The sequence below is a fragment of the Arachis ipaensis genome, chromosome B01, assembly GCF_000816755.2.
Source record: "Arachis ipaensis cultivar K30076 chromosome B01, Araip1.1, whole genome shotgun sequence".
Classification (NCBI taxonomy): domain Eukaryota; kingdom Viridiplantae; phylum Streptophyta; class Magnoliopsida; order Fabales; family Fabaceae; genus Arachis; species Arachis ipaensis.
In genome coordinates, this window is record NC_029785.2 from 131611117 (window position 1) to 131623385 (window position 12269).

The 12269-nt window shown below is 36.3% G+C and overlaps 2 protein-coding genes across 2 annotated transcripts in view; one reads left to right on the top strand and one right to left on the bottom strand.

Moving 5' to 3' along the window:
* LOC107639352 overlaps nt 1-2364 on the top strand; it is a gene marked incomplete in the record, with an annotated part of 4619 nt that extends 2255 nt beyond the window's left edge. Inside the window, 3 exon segments of the mRNA XM_016342828.2 lie at nt 431-1053; nt 1658-1814; nt 1949-2364. Coding sequence (XP_016198314.1) covers nt 600-1053; nt 1658-1814; nt 1949-2009 — 672 coding nt within the window.
* LOC107639362 (cell wall / vacuolar inhibitor of fructosidase 1) lies at nt 3911-4782 on the bottom strand. Its single transcript, XM_016342835.2, has one exon. It carries the CDS (start codon nt 4665-4667, stop codon nt 4116-4118), a length of 552 nt encoding a protein of 183 aa, XP_016198321.1. The 5' UTR covers nt 4668-4782; the 3' UTR covers nt 3911-4115.

The following is a 12269-nucleotide window of genomic DNA, read 5'->3' on the forward strand; positions in this document are numbered from 1 at the left end:
TGCTCTTTTTTTTTTATATTATTTATTATTTATTATTATTCATGGTTGAAGCTACCTTTAAATTAAAGCTGCTACCTTTGGCCCCTTTTCATCTGTTTCCAGCTGAATATTCAATGATGTGTTTTCTTGAATGCTCTTTTTTTTTTATATTATTAATTTATTATTATTATTCATGGTTGAAGCTACCTTTAAATTAAAGCTGCTACCTTTGGCCCCTTTTCATCTGTTTCCAGCTGAATATATGCATTTCAATGATGTGGCTGCAATTTAGCTTTCATTTTATAATGTGGAGTGTTTCCTAGTGCTACTTTCTTTTTTTTTTTTTCCTTCCTTTGAATGTTGTTTGTGTAAGTTTGGATTGCTGTTTTTAGCTATTGTAAGATTTTAGTTTGGTTCAATTGATTGAATTCTGTCTCTTGTTATGATGCAGGGTCAGTCAATTCAGTTCTAGGGTTACATTTTTGTTTTACATCACAAAAGAACAGAAAATCACCCTGTATTATATATTGACAAGGTGATTTTCTGTTATAAATTGAGTTCAAAGAACTTGTCTTTTCCTAATTGGGACAGTTTGGAGGAAAATTTGCATTAGTTTTGGGATGGATCATAGAAGTGCAAAAGATGAGGATGCTGAAATTGATCTTGAATGTGGGGTGGCAATAAGTGATGATTTTCAGAAAAGTGATGATAATAAGCATAGGGTATCCTGCAATGACTCGAATTTAAGTGGAGCTTCCATGGATTTTTCGGAAGTTACAAACAAGTCTTCAGTACATTGTGCAGCCAAAACTCCTACCTCAAAGGAGAAGCATAAGAAGTCCTGTAACAAAAAGTCTCCGAAGCCTCCAAGGCCTCCGCGAGCTCCATCGTTGGATGCGGCCGACCAAAAGCTAATCAGGGAGATATCTGAACTCGCCATGTTGAAGCGTGCGAGGATAGAACGCATGAAAGCCTTGAAGAAGATGAAAGCTGCAAAGACATCTTCGGCTTCCGGAAGCAGCATGTTTGCCATGATTTTTACTGTTATCTTCTGCATTGTGATAGTACTCCAAGGTAGTTACTATATTATAACAAAAGTAATTTATATTATGCATGTGATCTTTTGTTTCTAATCTTGTGCACTATAACATGATGGCGGGTTTAAGTTAGAATCGATAGATGCTATGTTGATAACATTATTTGGAATCATTGAGTTGGAATTTCGCTTTACTTTGTTTTGGTTTGTTTGTATTTTGCTTTCGTTATCATGTCTGCATGTTGGTCAATTCAAATTTCATGCTTATACTTAAGTACTATGTTTAATGACTCCATGAAAAGTCATTGTTTTGGTCAAACTTGCATGTTGGATAGAATTTCCTTGTCCACAATTATAGACCGATGATAACTAATGTTAATATTTGTTGAGTACTCTTCTATGAAATATCACCATGTTGAATTTCTACTCACATATCTAATGATAGTTACTGTTTTTTCTAATAAGGAATAACTAAAGAATCAAAAGTTCTATGATTAGGTTTAGAATTTAGCTTGATTCAATAGTTGTTATGTATGAACAATCATCACATGGAGCTTTTTTAACAAATTATGTATTTCATCTCCATTTTGAATGCTGTAACTTCCTTTTTTAACCCAGTTTTTTAACATGTTCCCTTTGCAGGCATGTCGCCTGGAAAAACTTCGGTGGCGAGTTTCCAGGGATCTCCTGAACCTGCAGGAGAAGCAGAAGCTGCTCTGATTGAAGTTCAACTTCAACCCCACCTCAATCCATCTTCAAGTGATGTAACTGCCCCCAGTTTTGAGTCTCACTCTCACAAGTAAGTTGAAATGCAATGCATGTTGTTCGTCGAACTGCCTTTGGTGGAACCCTTTTCTTCCTATTGTTTTTGTCATTAATATAGGAGTTAGCAGCCTTGTAACATCATCTTTGTTACTTGATGGTACCTTGCAGCTTTGTTCAGCGAATTACCGGTTCGGATTTTCCTGTAAAACTGAGCAGAGATGCACATTAAGGATTTGTTCTTGACCAAGAAAAGAGGGTTTAGTGCTCTTGTGCTGCTTCTCTTCTTGCCTTTCAAAGCATTTTCTTCATTATGAGACTCAATATGTTGGGTAGTTTATCCCCAGTGTGTATATTAATCAATGATGGGGGTGAGTTAAATTACCATAATAGTGTTATAGGTGTAGTTACTTACCTCCTTAGCAACTACATGTTGCTTTTTCATACTCTCTAAAGTTAAGAGTTGGAGGAGATTTTGCTTTCCAAGTTTGATAATTATGTATGAATATGATCACCTAATTTATGTTGTATTGATGTATTTGTATCATTTCCCTCTTGTGAATCAATAAGAGAAGGCCTTTCAAATCTTTCTTGGTACCATCTTTCTAACTAGGAGACATGGATTAAAATTCATGGGTTTTACAATTGGCAAGAGTGTTTTGGGCTAACATTTGACTCGAGTAGAATAAGAACACTCGTTCGTAGAGCTATTTACTCGATCGCAGGTATTTCGTAGACATTTCAAGAGATAAATAGTCAAAATTTTAAAAGAAATTATTGTAAACTTTTTTCAGATATGAATCTACCTGATTTAGAAAGAAAGAACTTGTATCTGTATCTCAATTTGAATTCAAACGTCAGTTTAATTTACGCCATGTTCTCAGAAATATTTATCATCTAGGAACAATTGTCAAGAGTGCTTTGAGCTACATTTGACTTGAGTAGAAATCCATCTAAGAGGAAAAGATCAGAGACTAAAATTTGACAGCAACAAATTATGTATGTATGTAATGAAATATTGGAATACAATGTCAAGAAAGGGACGGTTGATTGGTTTAATAGAGAATTTAAACATTGAGACAAGGAAGATAGATGTGGCTATGATACCATATTATGAGTCAATTATGTGATGGCAAGTTTGGACCATAATGCAATGTTAATTGTTAATTGTTAATTGTAAATTGCAATGTGCATGTTGCAATGTTGAGAACTGAATAGATAGACATGTGATGGTGCATGTGACAATGCCTCGCTCTATCTGTGATCCGACAAACATATTTAAGAAAAAAGTTGACAAAGCAACCTTCGTCTTATGGGAAATCGACACCTATAACAGTTTCCAATCTGTATCAATCGAAAGTTCTCGATTACTCAAACCCATTTCACATTGGCAGCTCCTCAACCTAATTTTTCACTTTTTAAAAAGTTTAGTACACAAATTTTTGTTCCTAAAACATAATTTATCAATATTTCATAATTTTTTCTTCTTATTTTTCAAAACATTAACTTATGGAATATAAAACAGTAATTATCTTGGGTATGCATATATTTATTATTATTTCACATATTTGATAAATAAAAAGTTTAATTAATAAATAAATTAGTATTTATTAGTACACTAGCAGTAATAGTAATAATAATTGTTACAAATGACCTTCTATTTATTTAAAACCTACTTAATATTAAAAAGTTGAAAAATCATTTAGAGAAATGCTAACAAAATCAACAACTATAACTTTTGTTTACAAATTATATAATTTAGAACATCACCAAAAGAACAAATCAGATAATACTTGGAATCTACAATTAATTACATGATTTTAAAGTTGAATGAAACTGAAGTAACGGTAAGTTTGACAGGTTGTCAGAAAAGGTTAAGGTTATTATAAACATCTGCTTCAAAGTACATAGAAATATAACCGGGTTAGTCGAGTCGTTCACTTAAACAAGTATTAGGAGTTCAAATCCTGTTTTGTGCATACAACAATTTATTAACCAATAACAGACCTTTAAATGGAACTTAAATTCACGTATTATTCCTTGATCTATCGGACTAAGAGATATCGTGAAAAACTTCAAACAAAAATACATAGAAATAGAATCATATCATATGAGTCTATGGAAATATATACATAACCAAAACCAAAGCATATATTAAAGCATTTACTATTATGAAACAAGAACAACAGCAATGCTAAATACAAGTGCCAAACGAGTTTCTATATATATTGTCTCAGAAACAGTATCTAGATTCTAGACGCAACCTGCTACAACCAAGAATAATGTGTAAGAAATTAAAAAGAAAAAAAAAAAGGAAAAGGAAAAGGAAAAAGAAGAATCAGCCATTTAACAAAAGCTTAACAATTGCAGCAGCAACATCAACAAGCTTCTGCATAATCCCATTCCTATCACCCAAAGGAGACTGATTCCCAGAGAATTTCTTGTTGCAAGCATCAAGTTCTTTCTCAGCATCAGAAATACAGTAACTTGCAAAGCCAAATTTGCCTTGTTTCAAAGCATCAACAGCTTGAGGAAGAATATACTTAACAACAGGGATATAAGACTCAGCACAAAAGGCCAATTGTTGCTCCAATTGTTGATCAGAGGTTTTCTTAATGAGGTCTTGAATGTAATTGAGAGTGTCAGTGGCATTTTCTTCAATGTTGTTGACCATTATCACAGCCATACCCTTTGGATCACTCTTTGGGGTGAGAGGATTTGAATGGAGGATGCTGCTGCAGAGTTCATAGAATGGTGTCTTCTTGCATATTTGGTCTATCAAATCATCACCACCATCATCTGAAGATGATTGACTACTCACTAGTCTTGTGGATACAAGAGTCAAGCAGAGAAGAACAAGTGTTAAAGATGTTGAGGCCTTATTCTTCATTTTCTTTTTCTTCTTCAAATGATGGGTTGGGATTTGTGAGAGGAATTTTGAGTTGTGAGTTCTGATCTCTCTATGCTTCTTTCTTGGCAGGTATTTATGGTTAGTTTGGCCGTTGTTTGAGCTATGAGAGTTATGATAGATAAATTAATTAGGTGCATTTCTCCAAGCTTGTGAAGTAGCGTGTAAGCTACTATTGATTGCCATCAAATCACTTGACTTTTTTCTCTTTCATATTTCCAAGGACTGCATTAACTTTACTTGATAAAATTTGAATTCCATTACAGGTTAAGAATGTGAAGTCCGTTGGAAGCATGCAACCAAAGTTCAATGAGTTGGGTTTTCATCTTTGTGCCTCAATTCCATTTTTCTTTTCGGACCATGCATGCATAACAAATTGGGCTTAGTGATACTATTTAAATTCTGGCCCATTTGGTTAACATTTACTTTCTTGATGAAAATTGTTTCGGATCAAGCATAAGAGGCTCTCATAAAAAATTAACCATGGGCTTGGTTGTAAGCAACATTAAGCTTGGCCCAACAATATAAAATTTCAGCCACTTAGTATATAATCATGCAACAAGGCTGGTTTTTGGGCTTAAGCCAGAAACTCATTTTTCGGCCAAATAGAAAAATCCTGCACAGCAAAATTAATTTAATTAACACATGATTAGATTAATAATTTTGCTGTTAATAATGTTTGATCATCATCAATTTAGTTTAGAGTTTTCCAAACTCATTAATCTCCCCCTTGATGACAAACATTATTAAAATTGAAATGGGAAAAGATTTAGAGATTGAGTAAAGAATACTCCCTTTGATTTGAATTTCTCCCCCTTTCAAAATGTCACAATGCTCCCCCTTGATGTATGCTTATGTTACCAAGGGAAGCACTTAACCTGTAACATTTTAAATCAAGTTTCAAGTAACAATGTTATTTAGCATGTTTTATGATGCTAAATGCTTGATTTATGAGCAGTTTTAATTGATAATCAAAACTCATTTGATATCTTAAACTGATTTACTGCTCAAACAACCTGGAAGGATCGAAATGTGAGTGTTGTTTGTGAAACTTGTTCTTGAACTCCATTGACCCAAGGTTTGCGGGTTCTCTAGTTTCATGGAACTCGAAACCCTTCGTCTTTTTGGAACTCTTTCCGGATGCATGTGGAGAGGTTCTTTTGGCGATGATGGAGAAGGTGAGGTATGAGACTCTTCTACTTCCTCTTCAATGCTGGGCTCCTTCGCCTTCTCGCTCTTCCTTCTTCAGAAGATTTTTGAGTGATAACTTTGCGCCTCATAGTCTCGGTCCGCTTGGAGGGGGTGAAAGAGAAGAGGAGGAGGTGGAATCGATGTGAATGTGGGTATGTGATTGAGGTGTAGAAGGTTTTTGAGATTGGCGAATTCTCTCACTCTTTCTTGGGGTTGTTTTCTTTTTCATAATGAAAGAGATCAATGGAGATGGAAGTTGGAGATGAAAGGGTGGCCGAATAGTGAGGTGAGTGATGGGAGGTTAGAGAAGCATTAAATGCTTAATTGGAGAGAGAATGAGAGAAGTTATTACCCATTAAGAGAGCGGTTATTATCCATGGGAGTTTCAAAAACTGAAAATAGGTTTCCCTAAATCAAGGGATTAGTTGGAGGGAAAGATTTGATTTGACAACATGCTTCTTCCAACAAGATTTGATGAGACAACCAAGGGATTTTGTTGATTTAATTTTTCAAAAGAAATGAAACTAACAAAACTGTCATGGTGGGGTCAAAGAATTTTTGGTGGGGCCCATAAAATTCGAATTCTGCGTTGCCTCCCCCTTGACCACAGCTCTTCCATTCTGCCATTTATTGTTTCTCATCCAAACCTACGAGCAAAAACTGAGTAGAGTCAAATATTCACAAATTTTCAATGAAACTTAAATCAAACATTCCTAAGCTTTTTCTCAAGGTACAGAATCTGTCTTCACAGAGGGGTTTTGTAAAAATATCAGCAATTTGGTCTTTTGATTTTACAAATTGAATATCAATAGTACCCTTTTGCACATGTTCCCTAATAAAATGATACTTTATCTCAATGTGCTTGGTTCTTGAGTGCAAAACAGGATTTTTTGAAATATTTATTGCACTCATATTATCACAAAATAGGGGAATACTATTGATTTTTAATTTGTAATCTTCCAATTGTGTTTTTAACGAAATTAATTGAGTGCAACATGCAGATGCGGAAATATATTCTGCTTCAGCGGTGGATAAAGCCACTGTGGCTTGTTTCTTGCTTGACCACATGTTGAGTGAGCTTCCAAGGAAGCAACACATGCCGGACGTGCTTCTTCTATCCACTCTATCTCCCGCATAATCTGCATCACAAAACCCTACTGCACAAAATTCATCAGATTTAGGATACCACAAGCCATAATCACAAGTTCCCTTAATGTATCTAATGATGCGTTTAACAGCCGTAAGATGGGATTCTTTTGGGTGAGATTGAAATCTTGAACATACACCCACACTTTGAACAATATCCGGTCTAGAGGAGGTAAGGTACATGAGTGAACCTATCATTCCTCTATACCTTGTTTCATCCACATCTTGGCCATCATCATCTTTTTCAAGTTTTATATTAGAATGCATTGGAGTGCCCATTGCTTTGGAATTTTCTAGGCCAAACTTTTTAATAAGTTCTTTTGCATATTTTTCTTGGTAAATAAAAGTACCACTAGGAGTTTGTTTAATTTGGAGGCCAAGAAAGAAGGTAAGCTCTCCCATTAAGCTCATTTCAAACTCACTAGTCATGAGTTTTCCAAACTCTTCACACAAGGAAATATTGGCCGAACCAAATACAATGTCATCAACATAAACTTGAACAAGAAGTATATCATCATTAGATGCTTTAATGAATAAAGTAGTGTCGGTGGTACTCCTTTGAAATTCATTTTCCAACAAGAAGGCGCTAAGCCTTCCATACCAAGCTCTTGGAGCTTGTCTAAGCCCATAAAGAGCCTTAGATAATTTAAAAACATGATTTGGAAACTCTTTATGTTCAAAACCGGGGGGTTGAGCCACATACACTTCTCTATCAATAAAGCCATTAAGGAAAGCACACTTAACATCCATTTGAAACATTTTGAAACCTTTATGGGCGGCATAGGCAAGAAGCAACCGAATTGCTTCCATTCTAGCTACCGGAGCAAAAGACTCATCAAAATCTATACCCTCTTCTTGATCGTAACCTTGGGCCACTAATATAGCCTTGTTACGAACAACTTGTCCATCCTCACCAAGTTTATTTTTAAAGACCCACTTAGTACCCGTTACCTTCATATCATCCGAATAAGGTACTAATGTCCAAACCTTATTCTTGTCAAATTGAGCTAGTTCCTCTTGCATGGTCTTGACCCATGATGGATCTTCAAGAGCTTGTTTGACATTGTTGGGCTCCATTTGTGACAAAAGAGCAAAGTTGCTAGGTTCGGTTTGCCTTTTGGTGGAGGATCTTGTTGTTACACCATGAGAGGGATCACCAATGATGAAGTCATGAGGATAACCCCTCATAGACTTCCATTCTCTAGGTTTTCGGCCAGGTGTTGAACTTTGATGAGCTTCTGGTGGTCTTGCTGTTTCATTTTCTCGTGTCTGCTCAGGAGATAAAATGGAAGTTTCTCCTTCAATCTGACGAGACAGAATCGGGCTGACAGATTCTTCATTCTGGACAGATTTGGGATTTTCTTTGCTTGTTCCATCCTCTTCACAATCTGAATCAATATCCTTCACAATACTAGGAATTAAGTTAGAATCACAAAAAATAACATGTATGGATTCCTCTATTGTCCTATGTTCCTTGAGATAAACTCTATAGGCCTTGCTAGTGGTGGAATATCCAACAAACATTCCTTCATATGATTTTGGATCAAATTTTCCAAGATTTTCCTTATTGTTAAGCACAAAGCATTTGCATCCAAAAACATGAAAGTACTTAAGATTTGGAGGGGTTCCTTTCCATAGCTCATAAGGCGTTTTCTTTAACCAATTCCGATTGCATAGTCTACAAAATCTTGGAGTTGCCTTTTTGTTAAAGTAGGTGGGATCTTGAAATCTTGTGTCTTTAGAAGATGAAGCAATATTTTCAAAATGTGAATTTTCAGATTTATAAAACCCCAACCCAGCCTTATCATAAAGAGGTTTTTGACTAGCCAAGATGTGATTTAAATTTTCGGAACTTTGTGTAAACTTGGCCAAGTCTTCCTTAAGTCTTTTAACCTCTTTAAGCAACTCTTCATTTTGCTTAAAACAGTCCACATATGCAAGAACACAATGGTTACTTTCACAGCTCCTAACTTGGGCTCTTAACTACTTATTTTCTTCAACAAGATCATAAGCAGTTTCAGCCTCTCTCACTTTTTCTTTTAGAAAACTGTTTTCGGCCTTAAGAATGGTAATTTGCTGTTCAAGTTCTTGATTTTCCAGCAGAAAGCATCTTATTTTTTCAGAAAGGTGGTCTATCATAAGATGGAGATCTTCAGTGTTAGGGTTATGAAAGACTACCTGATCTATGTGGTCTGCCATGAGACATGTCTGTGACTTGGTCTCGGTTTCTTCATCATCATCATCAGAGTCATTCTCCAGGTCTTTCCATGTGGCCATCGGACACCACATTTGTGCCATTGTTTTCTGCCATGAGGATCTTTACTCCAAGCTGCAAAGCTTGATCTCTTTGAGACCAAGCTCTGATACCAATTGATGGTTTCAGTGGCTAAGAGAAGGGGGTTGAATCTTAGCCCTCTTTTTTTTGTTGCTAACACTTGCTGAACTCAGAGGAGACTTTTCTGTTTTATCTCGTCTCTGGACACGAGACTTTTTGTTTTTGCTCGTCACTTGCCACGAGACATTTTGATTTTTGCTCCTGTGCAGTATAGAACAGAAATGGAGTTGGAGAGAGGAAAGATTACACCCAGATATATCCTGGTTCAGCTGCTAAGTGCAGTGCAGTCTACATCCAGTCTCCATCACAAACATGATGAAATTTCACTATAATCAATCTGATTACAACTTGTAAAGTGCTAATCCAACTTACAAGGGGATTCCCACAGAATCATGAAACACAACATAGATGAACAAAGGAACTCTAAGACATCTATGGCTTTTTCTTATAATTTTGCACTCTCTGCCTTTTTTCGCTCTATGGCTTTTTCATTACAAACCTCACTGTTTGCCTCTTACCATGAGACTCAAGACATGAAAAAATTAAACAGAAAAATACAAAACTGAATACATTGAAGGAGAAGAGAAAACTGTTAGCTCAAGTAGCTCTGAGAACACTGTGCCTTGCACTCTCAAATTTTCTCCTTGCTTCAAACAGTGGCTGTCCACCCTTAATATAGAAGAGGGGAGCCTCCACTTATTGAAGCCAAAACCGAACCAACTTCTTCCTCCTTCAACAAAACCGGTTCGGCCACATAGAGAGAGAAGAGATAACCATGCATTAACCAACATGCAATTACCTCTAGTCCTTTCTTGATCATCACCCTTCATCAATCCGAGCTCTCCATCCTTGGCTTGCTCTCCAAGATGGATTTCTGGCCCTTGATGCTTCATGATGAAAATGACTTCATCTGCTTCAATCTCTGCCTCAACCATCACTTCGCCACTCTAGTTACTTCCTGTGGTGGTTGAGCAGAATCAAAGACAAGCCATCCTTCAAGAATCTCCCTTGCTGGCCGAATCTTCATCTTCCCTTTTTGAGCATGAAGAGCTCAAGATAACCTCACCAAATCTGACCACATTTGGTAAGTATCTTAGCCACAGCTCATTTTTATTTTAGTATGTTTTCTTGCCATCATTAGCTTGATGGTCTTGATGCATGCAGCTTCTTCCTTCTGTTGGTTGAAGAACATTTCTTCCATTATTTCCTGGATAAGGACCGAAGAAAGAAGAGAAGCAAATAGAGAGAAAGAAGAAAGAGAAAAGCAAAGCTATGAGAGTTATGATAGATAAATTAATTAGGTGCATTTCTCCAAGCTTGTGAAGTAGCGTGTAAGCTACCATTAATTTCCATCATATCACTTGACTTTTTCTCTTTCATATTCCCAAGGACTGCATTAACTTTTCTTTATAAAATTTGAATTCCATAATAAGTTAATGTGTGAAGTCCGTTGGAAGCATGCAACCAAAGTTCAATGAGTTGGGTTTTCATCTTTGAGCCTCAATTCCATTTTTCTTTTCGGACCATGCATGCATAACAAATTGGGCTTAGTGATACTATTTAAATTCTGGCATATTTGGTTAACATTTGCTTTCTTGATGAAAATTATTTCGGATCAAGCATAAGAGGCTCTCATAAAAAATTAACCATGGGCTTGGTTGTAAGCAACATTAAGCTTGGCCCAACAATATAAAATTTCAGCCACTTAGTATATAATCATGCAACAAGGCTGGTTTTTGGGCTTAAGCCAGAAACTCATTTTTCGGCCCAATAGAAAAATCCTGCACAGCAAAATTAATTTAATTAACACATGATTAGATTAATAATTTTGCTGTTAATAATTTTTGATCATCATCAATTTAGTTTAGAATTTTCCAAACTCATCACAAGGGGATTCCCACAAAATCATGAAACACAATACAGATGTACAAAGGACCTCTAGGACGGACATCTATGACTTTTTCTTTTAATTTTGCATACTCTGTCTTTTTTCGCTCTATGGCTTTTTCTTACAAACCTCACTGTTTGCCTTTTTCCATGAGACTCAAGACAGACAAAACTAAACAGAAAAATACAATATGAAAAATATTGAAGGAGAAGAACTTCTGTTAGCTTGGGTAGCTATGAGAACTCTGTACTTTTCACTCTTTTCTCCTTACTTCAAGCCTTGGCTGTCCACCCTTATTATAGAAGGGGAAGCCTCCAAGGTTGAAACCGATCCAACCGAGCTAATCTTCTTCTTCTTCACACAAAACCGGTTCGGCCAGAGAGAGAGGAGAGGAAACTAAACGCTAAAACCAACATGCAATTACCTCTGTGTCATCCCTTCTCACCAAGTTTCATCAATCCGAACATTCCATCTTGACTTGCTCCTCAAGAAGAATTCCTGACCCTTGATGAGTCCTTGATGCTTGACAGCTCCTCCTGCTCTTATCTTCTGCCTCTTCCTCCACGTAGCTACAGTAGCTACCTCCTGTGGTGGTTGATCAAAAGTAGAGACGAGTCATGCTTCCAAGGGATCTTCTTCCTCTGACCGAGTTGGATCTTCTCCATTTTTGAGTATGGAGAGCTTGAGACTTCCTCACCACTTCTTACTATAAGTGGCAAAGATCTCAACCACACCCTACTGTGGATCTTCTTTTTCCCAACGCTATCATCACAATGGCTTCTTGCTTGCACATAGCTTCACTGCTACAGTGCCTAATCTCTGATAGCTTGCAACTTCTTCTTCTTTGTGACATGATCGAAAGTGATGAGAGAAAAGAGAGAGAAGAGAGAAAACTTTCAATGTAATTGAAAAAAGAAATTAAAATGAATTAATTTCCACTTCCTTTTTGCTTAGTAGCGTGTGTCATTAATGATGGCAATCAAATCAATTGCTATTTCTCTTTCATGTTACCAATGTCTGCATT